Source organism: Curcuma longa, chromosome 6 (assembly GCF_044706935.1).
Source record: "Curcuma longa cultivar G26 ecotype Majalengka, Jawa Barat chromosome 6, ITB_CL_G26_1.1, whole genome shotgun sequence".
In the NCBI taxonomy this organism is placed as follows: domain Eukaryota; kingdom Viridiplantae; phylum Streptophyta; class Magnoliopsida; order Zingiberales; family Zingiberaceae; genus Curcuma; species Curcuma longa.
Genome location: NC_133866.1, coordinates 8,073,965 through 8,091,516, shown reverse-complemented (window position 1 = coordinate 8,091,516; position 17,552 = coordinate 8,073,965). Strand labels below are relative to the sequence as shown.

Genomic DNA, 17,552 nt, shown 5'->3' with positions numbered 1-17,552 from the left:
TAGTTACATACATTTTGTGATTATTTAATATAAATTTTTCTCTTTCAAACTGAGCCCCGAACTCGAAGATTTACCTTACGACAGATCGGAATACCGAGCCCCGAGCACGAAGATTTTTCTTACGACATGCCGAAGCACCGAGCCCCAAGCTCAAAATTTTACTTTACGATAAGCTGGAACATCGAGTCCCGAGCTCGAAGATTTATCTTACGATAAGCCGAAACACTAAGTCCCGAGTTCAAAGATTTACCTTATGACGAGTGATACACCTTAATACCGATGATCATTACATTAAATTTGAAAAAAAAAAAAACATTACATAAAGTAGATTTGAGAGAATGTTCTAGGATTACATTATATTGATCTATCAACTCCTGAATATATGGACACAAAATGGTAATTAGTTATCAAGGATAAGCAAGTTATAGTTGCAGTGAGAGTGACATCAAATGCTTTGATATCTTTGATCCGTGGCTATATAGTTTGGGTAGGGTTTCACGGTATTTGTTATCCATCCACTGAATGATGCCCTTTTCATGCAAAATCCTTGTCGTATGAACGTTGGCATTTGCTGTCCATCTGCTAGTGTCATTTTCATGCAAGATCATTGTCTTGTGGAGGCGGGCAGATGATGCAGTCACATGGACCAATATCGTTGAAGTAAATGCATCAATTTTTGTGATCAACTCCGGTATGAACACAGAATGACCGTTGTTGCAGATATGAACACAGATAAAAACCTACTTAAGCTCAATATAATCATGAGAAGAATGGGATAGTAGAGTTAGCATATAATTGCTACTGCTTTTGCATATCAAGAGTTGCTAACATAGACTACTCATCGACGTTACACAAAATTACATAACCACTACTACAGCGACAAAAACACCCTGTTTACAGCGACAAACAAGAGATAGGAGATGCAGCAACCACCTCTCCTAGATGCCTAGCACTGCCATCTAACTTCTCTGTATGAAGATTAGTTACCAGGTAGGAGGAAGCGATGAGGATTGAAGCAGAAAAGTGTTAAGTGAGAGCGACAAGGAACAGAGGCTGCTTAATTCTTCTTGCTTTCACAAAGCCTGCCTTCCACCAAATACTATGTCCATATGGCGATTAAAATCCAACTGCGATCGATGGTGTTCTATTTCTACGCATACAATGGCAGCAAAAACACCATGTCATCAATAGCTGCCATAATACGACTGTGGGGCTGCTACTGGCTGAGGAGGAAATCCCGGTGCTACTGGCGCTGTCGATGGCTGCGCATAACCCAGTTGAGGATAAGCCTTCACAATAAAAGATTAGAATTTTTTTTTTCTTCAGGAATTTGGACCAACAAATTAATAGAGATCTAAAAAATACGCCTTGTAAAAATTACTTGACAGATCCCTACTACTAATCAGATTCTTTCCCATCCCGCGATCAAACATCAAACTACAATAAAAGTCAAAACACACAAGATGATCTACTTATTCCTACACGAACTAAAAAGTCAAAACACATAAGAATGGAGATGCCACCAATTTCAAGTAAAACTTGTCACCATCTACCCAGCAGTGAACTATTGCACCTCTCATCAAGCAAGAATGGAAAGAATTCAACTTGCACCTTTCTACTGCAAAATACTAATTTGAAAGTAAGAATGTATAACAATGTCTTTTAATAATTTTGAGATAAGAAAGCATAGATGAAAGGTTTTGAAAAGTAAGCATAGAAGCATACAAGACAAATTATAAAAATTGAAACAAAAAAGAAATTACTGGGGCTTTAGTTTCAAGAAAAGCCAAAGGCAGTAAAAGGTAGCATAAAGCTAAAGCTTTGAAATACAAATCAAAGAGATAAGGATTGTCAATGCACACTACGCAAAGCATGAACATCATAGATACTTCCAGAAATCTTATCATTTTGAAGGGAAAAAAGAATACTTGCTCCCATATTCTAGAACATTTTCCAGGAAGCAAATGGCAAACAAAAGAGTATAATAAGCAATAAAGGTCAGAAAAAGTATCACAAATGCCTAGGAGGGTTTTTTTTTTTTTGCTTCATGGAAACTTTCCAATTTTCTATTTCCAGTTTCTGTTTACCAACAAAAGCTAGAAATTGAAAAGAGGAACAAATTAGCAGCTATTGTTCTGCATATGGATTTTTTTTTTCAAACAGAAAATGTTGAACCCCCACGCCCAACCAAGAAAAAAATATTATGAAATTTTTGAAATGAAAATAGAAACTGTTCCTTTTCCAACAATCATAAGCATTAAAATGATCGGAAATGATGTACTTTTCTATAATTATAAACAATCTAAAAACTATTTTCCAAAAAAACAAGTGATCAAGAACCTGTACCTGGTACGTTGGTGGATAAGCACCATAAGCAGCACTCGGAGGAGCTGATGTAGCAACTTGTGGCTGGCCAGAATTTGCATAACTTCCATATGCAGCATATCCAGCCTGAAATTTCAATCCTTGTGAGACAAGTCAATGTAGAAGAGAGAAAAAGGCTCATAGCATTAACTAATAACAAAAAAAGAATCCCCGAAAAGGCAACTCAAATTTAAATAATTAAGTCATGCCTTATGATAATAAGCGTTTGAAAATTATTTGACTAAAACAAGAGAGAATTGGCAAAACATAAATAACAAGTTGCCAATTCCTGTTTTGGATGAGATGTACTAGAATTGTTCATATAGCCTTTTATATTCCAATAGACGACAGCTCAAATAATAATCACATGCAAAAGATTTTAGAAACTTTCATGTTGGATAGTCATATCAAGTCCAAGTAACAAAAATGGTTACATAGGTGAAGAATGTAACACATGGTTGATTTTGGAAGTACTTGGTTTACGGACCTTTAGCTCCATAAAGAAAAATAATATGAATACAATCATAGTTTTAGAAAGCAACCAAGGTGCCGACTGGGTGGTTTGGCAAAGAGCCACTTCAACTAGTAGCTAAGTGGTGCTTTTAGAAAGTGATCAGGCATCCTCCTAAGCAATCCAAATGGCTCAAAGGAAAAAATATTAAAAATCTTTTTATAACATGATACTAATTATAAACTATGTATTTTCTTACAGTTTGGATTAATAACTACGAATTATTGAATTTTATGTTTTGTTACAATTATTATATTTTGGTTGTAATGTGAAATATGAAATATTTCATTATTTTTATGGATTTAATGTGTATTAATTGATTATAGGTTGTTTATTCTAATTTTAAAGTTGTTTGGATTATGAAAGACAAGGATACAATTATTATACATATGCAACAATACTAGTCATTCTTAACTCATTTTTTTCTTTCCTATTTTAATAAGAACAGCTTAGGCGCCCACTTTGGTTTTTGGCGCACCAAAGTGCTAGGCAATGGAAGCCCACCTAGGCTCAATGTAGAGGGCCAACTGCGACCTGCATCTGCCTTTTAATACCTTTGGATATGATATATTCTGATACCATCAAGTTTATGACATTAAACTTCAAAAAGGACATAAGATATAACCAGACAAAAAGGAAACTAATGGAACCAAAACTTGAAGAATTTAAGAATTAGTGGCATTATTGTCATCCAAAGATGCAGGACCAAGAATAAAACACCTGATTTCACAAAACAGGTAATACACATATATTACTTACATGTGATGAATATCCAGGATTCCACTGGGTCTGTGGCTGGGTGGCCGTTGGCCAAGCAGGAGTTGATTGTCCATAGCCAGCTGGCCACTGACTATGAACATTTGTATAGGCCCCCAATGCTGACTGACCTGGTTCATGGAAGTTCTTTGCCATCTTAGCATTGTCTGAGGCAAGGAAATCTTCGGCATGCCTTTTTTTTGAAACCACCATGCCCTTTTGACGTAAAAAAAGAATAGCATGCCGATTGGAGGCTTTTTTAATTGACTGTGCGTCTCCAAAGAGATCCAAAAACTAAAGAGAAGTTTGACATTAAACATTAGAAACATAGAAACAAATGTAATAAAGTTACATTATAACAGAAAATAAAATGAGTATGCATAGGCAAGAAAAAAGAAAAAAAAATGCTTCTACCACACACTGAATTTAATTTTAAAAAGAATATTAAAACAAATGGATGAAAACATTTCTTGTGAAAGGGTAAAAAGAAGGTGAGCAAATGAAAGTATGCCCTTATCGCCCACAAATTAATTATCCATGATTGGACATTGATGTGTTCAAACAACTATTTTTGCAACAGAACTCAAATTACAATAATACCACATGCTGGCCGCCTCCCATCAATCAATCTTCATGACACCCTCCTATGTCTTCAACCCACATACTAATTTACATTTTAAAATTTATAAATCTTGTCTAGTTTTTTCCCAGTTCTTTGATAATATTTTGATATTCTCTCAGTTTCATGCATTTGTAGTTTCTAATTGTGAATGTGCAATGGATCTTTTTTCCCCCTCAGTATTTTTAAGGCTTGGTTTTTCTATTTTAAGTTTTAGAGTGTCTTTGGGCCTTTGATTATTGGTTGTAGCTTATGCTTTTTAGTTCCAAATTTTGCATTTGAATCATCTTTTATTAGTCTTGGCCCCGAGATGTTCACACACCACATTGAATGTGAGTCTATTCCCTATTTGGGGTGCTCGATATTATTGTATGTGGCACACTCTTTTTTGTGTGATAGACTGATTCTTCAACATGTTTTCCAACTATGTTTTGTCATCATTGTAAGTGTTTTGAGCTAGAATTCCATGATTCCATTGTTTCCTCATACTTTCCCTTTCTTTAGTTGGACCTTTTGTAACTTGGTTGATGTTTTTAGATAATATGATATGAATGTATTTATCTCTCTAAAACTCATTTTCTTCAATTGAGGACTTTCAAGTCTATATGCAGTCATACGTGAACACTTGAAAGTCTACATGAGCAATCACAAGTGCCTTTCAGAAAGATCTTCCTTGAAAATGGCTTGGTACATTTTGATAAAGTGAAACTATTATTTGTTTAAAGCAAATAGCTCCTGGTGTTGCTTTGTTAGGTTCTACAAATTTCATTGGCTTGCTAAATTTTTTCACCTTGCAGGAGACTTCTACATTATCAGACTTGCTTGTCCATCTCCGACTTGGTGTCATCAGTTCAACATTGTTCCTTGTGTCAGTGTGCACATAGAATGGTGCATCACCAATTTTTTGTGGCAGAACAAGATTCTAACCCATAAACACAGCACTCCATATTTTCATTGGTCAGCAAGTGGATGAAGGGGAATGGAACGGGAATCATCAAAGAAAGAACACAATATTTAATAAGCACACAAAGATCAAAACATTGAATAGTGAATCTACAGTAGGGTATGAAAATGTCCTACACTCAACAGTTGTAGAAATATGTTTCATTCACATGCTCTGATCTGTTAGAGGGATCTATACACACTAACCTTTGTAGATTAGCAAAATCTTCATTTAGTAGTAGTTAGATTCACTGTAAGATCCACCCCTCAACTGACACAATCAATCAAGCTATCAACAAGCCCCTTAAATTTATAAATTATCAGGAAAAAGATTATGTAAATTCATCAAACTTTTATGTATAATTTGCAGCCCAGACTTATCATAAAAACTATGGTTTTCAATACCATTTTGTATCAACAAGGCAGGTACAACAAACCATTCTGTGACAGTGCCAATACTAAAACTCACATCAAACTAAAAACAACTGGAGACTGTTGAATATCAAAGGGAAAACCTAGGGTGGAAATCTCAGTAAGAGAGTGCCAGCATGTGATATCAGTGAGCAGGAAGGGTGGTTGAGAAAAAACAAAGGCCAGAACTATGTTTCACCTGTTAGGCATAGGATTGTAAATGAACTGAATGTTCGTGAACAAGCTTGGTGTTTAGCTTAGTAAAAGCTTATTTATGTTTGTTCAATACACACAAGATCAATTAAATAAATAAGCTTGAACAACTCATTAAATTAAACAAGCAACCTTGAACATATGTGTTCAACTCGTTAATAGCATTCGTGAATAATATTTGTGAACTATGTTCGTTAATAAAACTCTTATCAACATGTTAAATAAAAAAAAAGTTTTAAAATAAATAAATAAATTTATATTATCAAGTTCAATATCCAACCAAACAAGCTTAAAATATAAAAGTTTCAAACAAACTTGAATTGAGAGCTCGATAACATCTAAATAAATCAAGCTCAAACCAAGCTTGAACTTTCTTAAGCTCATAAAAAAGAAATCAATCCAAGCTTGAACAATCATTTCAAACGCTTGATTCATTTTAACCTCGACTCAGCTTAGTTGTCTTCTCAAACAAGATTGAACATTGTTGGTTTTACCTAATTGGTATTGCATGTTGTTTTATAATTAAATGTGAACCAGAAAAATTCTCATATTTACCCAAAAATTATCCAGATATTAAACATTGCAATTATTAAACATACATTTATCAGCAAAATACTGAAATATTGGTACTGCAAGACCAGGTAGAGACAGAGTAGAGTAGAGAGAGGAGACATGAAGAAAAGTAGATGGGAGAGGATTCCATATATTCAATTTAACATAATCTATATTACCTACAACCTAGGCTGATAGACAACCATTATATCCAAAAGTACTAGATCTTCAGAAATCCAGGTTTCCAGCACCACTGATGATACTTTTATTTGGTGCCATGCTTTTAGGTAAATCATACAAATACATCAGGTTTCACTCTGTATAACCCAAGTAGAGCCAATATGACATAAACACACTGTATGTATATATGCATATATGTGCATATATACACTGTTCTAGTTATCCACTCATTAGCTGAATGAAAAGCTTAATTATGTTAAAGTAACCATTACCTCTAAAAAGATGCATGATATCTCTTCTCTGTCAATGGCACTAGCAAGATTAGAATTACCAGGATTTGGCATAATAAATTTCTCCACCAATGAATCCAAGTAATCAACACGCTTTGGCAATGACTGTATTGACTCTAGGTGGATGACAGCCTGTACATTCAAAATTGACAAATCCTTGACACAATTGACAAACTAAAGAGTTGTATCTGAATAAACTCTATAAATAAACCTCAAGAACTGATCGTGATAATTGCATATTTTCAAGATGTCCAGATAGAACCTCCTTTGCCTTCTCTGCATCACCAACAACCTACAGAAAGAGGTACTTAATGAACATGTTCAAATTCATTCAATCATGGTTTTAAACATTGAAATCTAGACATGAGATATCACAATCCCAAGTCCCAAGCAGCATAAACAGTGGAATTGCTATCGGCTGGATAGGAAAAAAATGAACATGTTCAAATACATTCAATCATGGTTTTCAATATTGAAATCTAGACATAAGACATCACAATCCCAAGACCCAGGCAGCATAATCAATGGAATTGGTACAGCTGGATGGAGAACGCAAGTGTGGATATTATAGGATCATATGATCAATGGAAGTAAAATCCATAGTAAAAAAATCAATTAGAATTTAAGGGGCAAATATATAGGCCAAAGAAAATTTTAGTTAATATAACTAAAATTGATTTGAATGTGATTTAGGCAATTTAGATACTAATAGTGATATGACTTTGTATAGAGTCAAACCGAGAGATAACATCAGATAGTTGGGGCATACATGGTTTGTTATGATGGTATAAAATATGAGACAAAAAATTACTTAAAATATGCACAAATTGTCTTTAATTACAAGTGTACTACATACAACCAATCATAAGGCTATTGGAACAGAAAGAAAAGATTTGCACTGTAGCTCCTCCTGCTTACATGAGTCTTTCCCATAAACTAATTAAAATTTGCTCCTTCTGACCAACTCAGATTCACGAGTGATTCATCATATGAAGTGAGTCCCTTACCAAATAAAGAAAGCGTGAGTATTGAATAAGCAACAATGGTAGCAGCTGAGAATGCTCTTTCTCCTGTTCAGCATTTATAGCTCTCTCATAAATAGAGAAAGCTGCCTCTTTCTCACCCTGTAAGCAGACATCCAATTGTAAGTTAACAATATTGATATGATTAAAATATCATGCTTCAGGTAAATTCTCAAGTACCAATCGATATTCCATATTTGCATGTTTCACAATAGGTTCCAACAAACCAGGAGAAACTTCAGAGTAAAGAAACTGATATGTGGTGCGAGCTCCGTCAATATCAGCACTTAGTTCCTTGAATCTAGCAGCGAATAGATGAATCTCAGGTTGTTTCTGTCAAAAATAAATTAGTATGATCACTAATTCACTATATTTTCTACTAAAAAAGTTAAATATATTAATAGAGCATAGGAATGGATAGTAATCCAGTTTATCTTCACTTGCAGTTTATGTTAGAAAATTAAACAACAAAGACCTTTTCATATGCGTCACACATTTGGTTTTGTGTAATTTTATTTGAAAATTCCAAGTCATAGTTTAACAAGATTTTTCATATTCCCATTTTTAAGTCTAGTGCTGACAGTCAAATGGTGTCCTTGAAGAATTCAATCGCAAAAAAACATGCACATAAATTAAATTAACAGAAAACTTCATTTTGCAGTTTTGAAACAAACATTAAATCCCCTGCTATAAAAATGCCACTCGCATGTACTGGTCTCATAAAGTCATAATAGTATCACACATTTGATTTTGTATAATTTTATTTGAAAATTCCAAGTCATAGTTTAACAAGATTTTTCATATTCCCATTTTTAAGTCAAGTGCTGACAGTCAAATGGTGTCCTTGAAGAATTCAATCACAAAACAACATGCGCATAAATTAAATTAACAGATAACTTCATTTTGCAGTTTTGAAACAAACATTAAATCCCCTGTCATAAAAGTGCCACTCGTGTAGAGCAGATTAATTTACCAAAATGGCTATATAAATAAATTGAGTATGATTTAGCAGGTAAGAATGTAAAAGGCACATCACATTATGCAGAAGATACTTATGGGCCACACAAATACAAACATTTAGATGCATGAACGCGCACACCCAAAAAAGAAGAATAAAGAAAATTTTCATGTTTAGAAATGCACCATGCACTTCAACCAAGTCTGTAGTAAAAATAATCATTAGCTCCGTAGATATAAGTTTAAGTGTAAAATCAAGAGTACAAATACCTTAACAAAGACTTGAGTTGCCCTAGCAAGAGCATTATAGGCAAGTTCCATGCTTCCACTTGCTTCCATGCATAGAACATAGCGGATCCAAAGCTCCGGATAATTTGCGCAAGCAATTAAACATCTTTCGTACAACTTAACAACCTGAAATATTACATGTATAAGATACAAGCACAAAAGGTGAAGCTTAATTAGATATAGGAGTAAGGCATGATCTAAACACAAAGAGAAGTGACAGAAATACTCCATTAGCTGATCAGGGAGGCCCCTCATATGTAAGGAGGGACCAACCTTGACTGACACATAGATGGTTAAGGGATAAGCAATAAGCAAACACCTGCATGTATGAGATTTGAATTTTAAAAACAGATATTTGATCAACACCTGATGAACCCAGAACATCAACTGACAAATAAGAGTTTGAAGTACTTAGCCTCATAGAAACCAAACATTATGCCCACGCTTTATCCTCAGTTCAATACCCCATTTTATAAGGTAGCTTCATCAAACATACTAGCCATTAAAGCATACTCAGCCAATATGACTGAGCTGTAAGTTCAAAATCATTCCAAGTGGAACTGGAAAAGTATCAAAAACATCTAGCAACAATTACAAGAGACAAAAGAGACTATATACCTTGTTGAAATCATCTCCTCTCTCGATAAAATCAAGATAATTGTGCCAATTTTCAAGCTCTATATCATCGAGAGGCCTGACATGGAAGTATGGCCTTCTGATAGCTGTTTCAAAACCAATGATCTTAGAATCGAACTCTTTAGCTTTCGTATACATCTCTTCCCTAATAGCAATATACTTCTCCAACTCCTCAGCTTCTGTTAAACCTGCACTTACGGGTTTAGAAGATTGTTCTACTACATCGTCATGAACTTCACCATGAAGAGATTCCAAGCTAGAATCCAAAGTGGAAATCCCAATAGCAGCTTCCTCAGCCGTACGTATTTCGGACAGAGGATGAGTGGATGCCAGCTCTTTAAAGCTGTAGATTAAGTTTTAAAATTAATAGCAGTTAGAAGGACAAAAAAACCAGGGGCTATATAATCATTGAATGGGAATGCAAAATTGATAGAACATTCTCCAAAATCTCTCAAATAATTATTTATCAATTCACCAACAGTGCCAATAAAGACAGCATCAGAGTCATCTCTTCCCAAAATTTCCAACAAAAATTTAAGTTTTGTAGAAATTATATCACCAAAGATCAGATCTTTAACAATTATTCATGAAATGCATTGGTTAGGTTTAGTACAGAGTTTAGCAAAATAAGATTAGGAGATATCACAGGAATCAGTTATGTGTAAAAGGTGAATCAAAAAAAGTCAGTGTGCCGATAAAAAAAGATGATTCCAGCAAACAAGTAGAATGGTAAATACCCTAGTTGAATTACCAGTTAAAATAGCGATCTAGTTGTTGAATTGGATTCTCCAAAATTCTGGTATAAATCATGGCCAGATTACTCCATGCCTGATGAGACTCCTCATATCTAATGTACTCATCCCACAACTGGTATGACAGATAATCAGTGCCAACATATGCCAGTCCACGTTCAAACAGCCTGAAAGATGAGCATACACATGTAACAAGTTACTAGATGACTAAGATATAAGTTCATACTAAAAAAAAGAGAAATTGAATATATTATAACCAAACCTAAAGGGAAACCGGTACCAAGTTGAGGCACACAATTACAAAGGAGAAAGGCTAACTTTCGCAAAAGGGTCTCATGAAATGCAAGGGTTTCAATGACAAGCTAATAGACAATATTGGCTACCTTCGGATAATATCAGGATCTTCATATGTTGAAATTGCAAAAGTACAGTAATGCAGCCAAATTTCAACAGAGTAGGTTACTGCTAGAACAGCTCGTTCATACACCTCCACCACTTTATTCATACTGTCCAAACGCCCCTCATGATCAGCATATTTCTTCCAGTATCCATAACATAGGGGAAATTCAGCCAAGAATGCATCATAAACTTTTCGAATTTTGATAATGTCATTCTGCACATAGATAAGATCCATTTTAGTTGAACTCATAAAATAGAAGGGAACTTAAATGCAAAACTAGAAAAGACAAGTAAATTCAACTAAAGATTTTAAAAACTTGAAACTTAAATGCTCAATCCTAAAATACATAGTACTGATTGGTGCAAATAAAGACAATTCTATAAATCAAAAACTCTAAAAGCCAAGGACAAAAGAGAATTATTTTTAAACAAAATAAACTCATATGGCTTATAAATTTGTTGTGGTGATCAAATCATATAATCATGTAAATTAAATTCTATATCGTGATGCTTGATAGTTTCCAAACTGGCATTGATAAGTTCCCACTTGAACTGCATATGGAGCTAAGTTGTGCGGTTAAAAAACTTTATTTGACTAATTTGAGCCCATGTAGACTAAATCTAATACAGTAACTTGTACATATTAGCTCCCAAACATTAATTTAAAAAGTAACTCACTCCTCTTCATTAGATAAGAAATAATTCCAAGAGATCTTCCTTATCCAAGCTTTGAACCAAACAAGTACAGTTTTACCAACATGAAGCTAGCTACCAAGCCGTGAACACTTAAAATTACTTGGATTGAATTCAAAAAGATATGTGCTTAGCATCTAGAGAGGATAAGCTCCTTAAAAGTACCTCAGCAACTTTCTCTGTTTCATCAATAAGTGATGTCCATGCATTGAAATCTAAACAATTCACCTGAACCAAATTCCATAACCTTTCCTCCTCAGCTGAATACACCACTGTATAATTTGGAGAAAACAACATATCAAGATGATAAAAAAAATGAAGCGCAAAAAATGACATAAAATCTTTTTAGGATAAAAGGAAAAGGAAATGAAGATGTTCTCATCAGCACAAAGATGGAAACATGTACCATCTCCGTACACGTGCTCAATGGCAGCTCCACCAGTGTCACCTGACATAACTCCATTCTCAATGGCTCCAACAGCTTGATAATTTACCATTTCATTGATGCTTCCATTAACTGAACCATAACCAACTGCATGCGTTGAGGCTTCTGCCTTATTTTCTTTGCTGATGGTGCTTTCAGTGTGCACATCAGCTACAGAATCAACTGGAACATTTTCTGGCATCAAACTTGGATTGTTTTCATAGGAGCTACCACCATCAGTAATAGAAGAATTGGTCAATGGCGCTGCAGAAACAGGATCAGAGTTTTCAACACCAAGCGCACTGTCCGAGGTTGTTAAAATGTGTTCAGATGAAACATGAGTTGAAGTATCTGTGGCAGCAGATGCTTGATACAGTAAGGGTTGACTATTTTCCATCCTGAAATGGCAGCTTATATGCTCAATTGTAGGAAGAAAAAGCAGGAAAAAAAAGTAAATTCACATGCATGCTAGAAGATCTTGGTTTGATTCTATTATAAAATACAGACACAATCAGTTGTCAATAATTATCACACCAACAGAAGAAAAAAATGCAGATCCTTCTAAATCAAGGAACAGACCAACTGTTGCACCATGAGGTGTGTTGGGAAGACAACCAAACCGATATGGTATATGACAGTGTATCACAAACAAGCATAAATTTTCTAACACTTAGAACAACAGTGTTAAAAGCTACACTACAATCAAAACTGTGCCCATTATACTAGTTTAGCATAAATAATCATGATGCATTGCAGCTAAAGCATGCATTACAGCTAACATGACATATGAACATAGAAACTGGCAACCATCAAAAGGATAATAAGGGTATCTCGGGGTTCCCTGTGAGAATCAGCATATCAATTTCAACTCTGACCTAATTCAAGCTAACCACCACCCTCTTGAGCCCTCAACTCTCAAGCCCACTAATTATTTTCTCTTTTTTAAACCCCAACCTCTCACCCTTAAAGTTTGATCCTCAATGCACTATCCTCTCCCTCTGACCCTCTTCCATCAAGTATTCGCTAACTTAACAACCTACAAGAAACATAAGGACCACCACATCCATTTAAAACCCACCTATCACAATTGAAATCCACTAAACACCAATACCACCTACAACCAATACCCCTTTCCTTAGGCGGCCTATTCCAATGATTTCACCAGCCATAAAAGAAGGCATAAGAACCTACCAGGTCGCGCTGTGATTTTCCGATCAAACACCAAAGTGCAGAAAGAGTGCCTCCTTGCTGCCACCGATGATCACTTTAGCCGAAACTGCTAGAGATGAAAAAAAAACATCAATCGTTACAAAACAAAATACCCAGGAATACAAATTACAGCAGCACCAAAACTACGTTAACGACAACTCTGCGACACGATAGAAGAAAAGGAAGAGGCCTAACGTGCTGTCGCTCCTCGATGAGCGCAAGAACCGGGAAATGAGGGAAGTCTGCTTCTTTTCACGCTCGGAGATAACGGAGAGTGACAAGGGCTACAACTGCTCTGGAGTGAGTGAACCGGGCAGCGGCTGCAGGATTTCCGGAAGCAACTGCAAACGTCGGCGCGACCGCTGACCGCAGGGGCGGCATACGGTCGACGTTACTGCAAAAGGCGTCGGCGACCGGAGCTGCTGCGATGCGACGAGCCGACTGCAGGGACAGAGAGCGACGGGGGGCTGCTGCGGCAGCCGAGAGAGCGGCCGACAGATGCACGACCAACCGGCGAGCAGCGTGGTGGCGAGATCGCGAGGGAGGAGAAGGAAACGCGAGCGAGATAGCGAGCACTCGGCGGATTTTAAGTTAACAACTGGAACCCTAATTTATCGAACCGAAATGAATCGACGAACTGTACACCGGTTCGCTAGAACTTGACTAAATCGAGCCCGATTTTGGTCCGGTTCAAATCTAAAGCCCACTCGAATTCAAATATCACCAATTACAACTCAAATAGCCATCCGTGGTATAGGACATCCGGGTTGTCAAATACAGTTCGATCCTCAATCAGGGGTGGATCCAGAAATAATTTTTGACGAGGGCTAATAAAATTTTTTTTACAATGTACAGTATAGAGGAATCAATATTTTTTTTAAAAAAAAAAAGTAAATGTGCGGGAGGAAAAGATCCTAATCCGAAAATCCAAAAATACATATCACTCAAAATGCAGATCACTTAGTCAACTATCTCTTATCCTCTCCTAATATCAAAACGGACAGAATCTCCCCAGTAAATTGGGGGTATAAGAGGTATACATAATGTCCCTGTCCAAATACACATCAAAATCCTTAGACATAGGGCTGATAAACCATCAATTTATATCAGAAATATAATAAAAAAACACATACACAGCTTACAAAGTCAAAAACATCATAACAGCAAATCAAACCACTAAAAAGGAATCCACATACCTAATATGTTGTGCAATTCTTTATTTCCGTTTCAGAATAGGTTAAGCGGCTACATATTGTGACCTAAACAACCACTTTTAAAATCATATGAAGTGCAAAAGAAAATATGGAGCCAAGTAGCCAACATATAAAATCTTAAAAGTCATACCTCTTTTAGTGAATTAATGTAGCCAACCCGCCGTTTCAGAATTAATGTAGCCAACCCTCCGTTCCATAATACCTCTTTTATGAAAAAAAATTAAATTTGTAAAGTTAGGATATTTTTACGACCGCGGTTGAAAACCTCTCTTAAGTCTTAACCCTATGTCAGCCAACCAGCCGTCCCCCCGAAATGGCTGCTCTCTTCCGCTCCATCTCCTCCCTCCGCTCTTTCCGCTACCTGTCCACCGCTGCTGAGGGCGTTTCCGCCGCCGGACCTCTATTGTGGAGCCACACCGACGAGGAATCCTGTGCGCCATCGTCGATCGTGCAGGTCCTCTCGTGGGGCCGAGGCAGTTCCGGCCAGCTTGGCGGCGGAAAGGAAGAGATCCGCTTCTATCCGTCCCCCGTGGCCACTCTCCGTCTCCCTTCCAACTTCCACCTTTCACCCATCCAAGGCCGCCTTCCTTCACAGAGCAGCTCCGATTAGCGATCCTGGCGATCCTGGCGAGGGCTTCAGCCCCCTCCAGCCCTCGCCTGGATCCGCCCCTATCCTCAATTATGACGTATTTACAGGAATGCTATGGCGTATTTACAGAAATTTTCCTCTAAATGAAGATCGCAATCAAAGGATGTTGGGCATCTGGTTGGTCGCTGCATGCGCTTCCCGATTTACCCTGGTAGTCGATGGGAAACTTCCGTGGGATCGAGCCGATCATCCCTAGGGATTGGGTCAATGCGACTGATGGAAATTTATCATTTTTTTAAGAATTCAAATACTATCAAATTTGCCTTAAAACAAATCAAATCGACAACAAATGCTATTAATTATCTCAAAACTAACTCTTTAATCTATTAATTAGTTTAAACAGATGCTCAAGCTTAAAGGATGATTTAGAATGTGTAAAGTAGTGAGAAATGTATGAAGCTTGAGGTAGGGGTGACCATTCGATTAAAATCGAATCGAACTGAACTGAATTAATCAAAATTGAATCGAATCGAATTTTTTTAACTAATTGAACTGATCAAATGTTTAAATAAAAATCAAACAAACTGAACCTATAAAATATCGATTAATTTAAATTTTGACTGAATTAACTAAAATATTTAAATTTTTAAGTATTATGAAAGATTTACCAATTAGTTAGAGATTTAAAGTTCACTTACTTAGAATTTTATAAATTATTTTTTATTTTAATTAATTTGATTTATTCAATTTAATCGAATCAGAAATTTTAAAATCAAATTCAAACTAAATTAATCGAATTAACTGATTTTTTTAGAAAAAATTAAAATTTTGAAATAACCAAATCAAATTTTTAAATTCGGTCAGTTCTGTTAGTTTATTCATTTTAATTGAACTTTTTCTCACTCCTAGGATTTATCATGTTAGGGTAAAATTATTCTTCAAGTTGTTGTGATCAATTTCTGATCCACGTTGCAACTATGGACTAAGATAATAGAGTTGACCTCCTGATTCACCAACTTCCTTTGACCTATTGAGATACGAGGGCTCGATTGGACAAGTTTGAAGCTTAGGAAATCCTTCCCAATCAAGAATTGGAGGAGACGAAGGTAGAGGCGGAGCAACACAAGGTTGTGTTCACAACCCAAGCAAAGTAGCTACGTTCGATGCAACAGGAGCTCGACACAGCTAAGGCAGAGGTAACGTCACTCAAAGGGCGGTTGGGTGAGTTCGAAGCTTATCTGAAAAAGTTAAAGTTGGAGGCCTCCTCGGAGAAAAAAATGATGGAGGAAGGCCTCCGCTACACTAGAGGCAACAAGAGCCGAGTTGGAGAATTAGAAGGTGAAGCTGGAGATGACGAGGGCTGAGTTGGAGGATCAGAAGGTGGAGTTGATAGTGAGGAGGACTGAACCTAAAGGTTGACTTGGAAGCCCAGAAGGGTAAGTTGGGTCATCAAGAAGAAAGAGTTTTTGTGGTCGAAAGAGCTCTATCCTCTATGGTCTACTCGACAATCGCATACTCAAGATAGTTAGGTACGACTTCGATGGAGCTATCCGCCAGATCCAAGAAGTCAGACACAACCTAGCTAACCTTCCCTTAGGCTTCATGAACTTGAGGAAGGTCTGTGATGATATTCCTCCAGAGGACCTCACTAATTTAGCGTAGTTTTATTTTGTTTTTGCCTTTTTTATAATTCTAAGATAAAGTGTTAACACCTTTTTTTTATTTTTGCCTCTTTCTGTAATCCTAAGACAATGTTAACTAAATTCAGCAAATGAAATGGAAAACATTTGCAATTTCTTTTGAACTATTTTTTATGGATCTTGTGTCGAATTGAGAGGAGCACGCATGGACTTGATGTATATGGCAAGTGTCTTCACTCGATTTCATGGGAACAAGCATGACCTTGATGTATAACCCGAGTGTCTTGGACTCGGTGTATGACCTGAGTATCTTGGATTTTGTGAGAATGTGTATAAACTCGATATATGACCCAAGTGCCTTGGACTTGGTGTATGACCCGAGTGTCTTGGATTTCATGAAAATACTCATAGACTTGGTGTATGGCCCGAGTATCTTCAATTCAGTGTATAACCATCCAAGTATCTTGGATTTCGTGAGAACACGCATGGACTCGATATATGACCCGAGTGTCTTCGACTCGGTGTATGACCTGAGTGTCTTAGATTTCATGGGAGTATGCATGGACTTGGTATATAATCCGAGTGTGTTCAACTCGGTATATGACTTGAATGTCTTCAATTTCATAAGAGTATACATGGACTCGGTGTGTGACTCGAGTATCTTGGACTCGGTGTATAACCCCAAGTGTCTTGGATTTCTTAAGAACACGTATGAACTCGATGTATGACCCGAGTATCTTCGACTCGACGTATTGTTAGTGCAAAAAGTACTAGATCTTGCCTAGAGTTTTGATATTTGATAATACACCTAGGTCTGATCATTTTAATCAAGGGGTGATCCAAACAGGATTTGATGTTTGGATGTGAGTGAGAAGTCTAATCAGGTCAGTT

The 17,552-nt window shown here is 36.5% G+C and overlaps 1 protein-coding gene across 3 annotated transcripts; it reads right to left on the bottom strand.

Moving 5' to 3' along the window:
• Nucleotides 1-735: 735 nt before the first annotated feature.
• On the bottom strand, nucleotides 736-13,721 carry LOC141830668 (pre-mRNA-processing factor 39-1-like). 3 transcript variants are annotated; one of them, XM_074718084.1, is made up of 15 exons: nucleotides 13,414-13,721; nucleotides 13,201-13,288; nucleotides 11,992-12,407; nucleotides 11,751-11,857; nucleotides 10,877-11,106; nucleotides 10,493-10,660; nucleotides 9,724-10,084; nucleotides 9,088-9,231; nucleotides 8,041-8,193; nucleotides 7,846-7,962; nucleotides 7,050-7,130; nucleotides 6,821-6,970; nucleotides 3,635-3,925; nucleotides 2,347-2,451; nucleotides 736-1,289 (listed from the first exon to the last, which is right to left on the bottom strand). In XM_074718084.1, exons 3-15 carry the CDS (start codon nucleotides 12,404-12,406, stop codon nucleotides 1,185-1,187), a joined length of 2,427 nt encoding a protein of 808 aa, XP_074574185.1. In that variant the 5' UTR covers nucleotide 12,407; nucleotides 13,201-13,288; nucleotides 13,414-13,721; the 3' UTR covers nucleotides 736-1,184. The 3 variants fall into 3 exon arrangements, with proteins under 3 accessions (XP_074574185.1, XP_074574184.1, XP_074574186.1); XM_074718083.1 differs by having other exon boundaries at nucleotides 13,201-13,285; XM_074718085.1 differs by having other exon boundaries at nucleotides 736-1,262; nucleotides 13,201-13,285; nucleotides 13,414-13,718.
• Nucleotides 13,722-17,552: the final 3,831 nt, after the last annotated feature.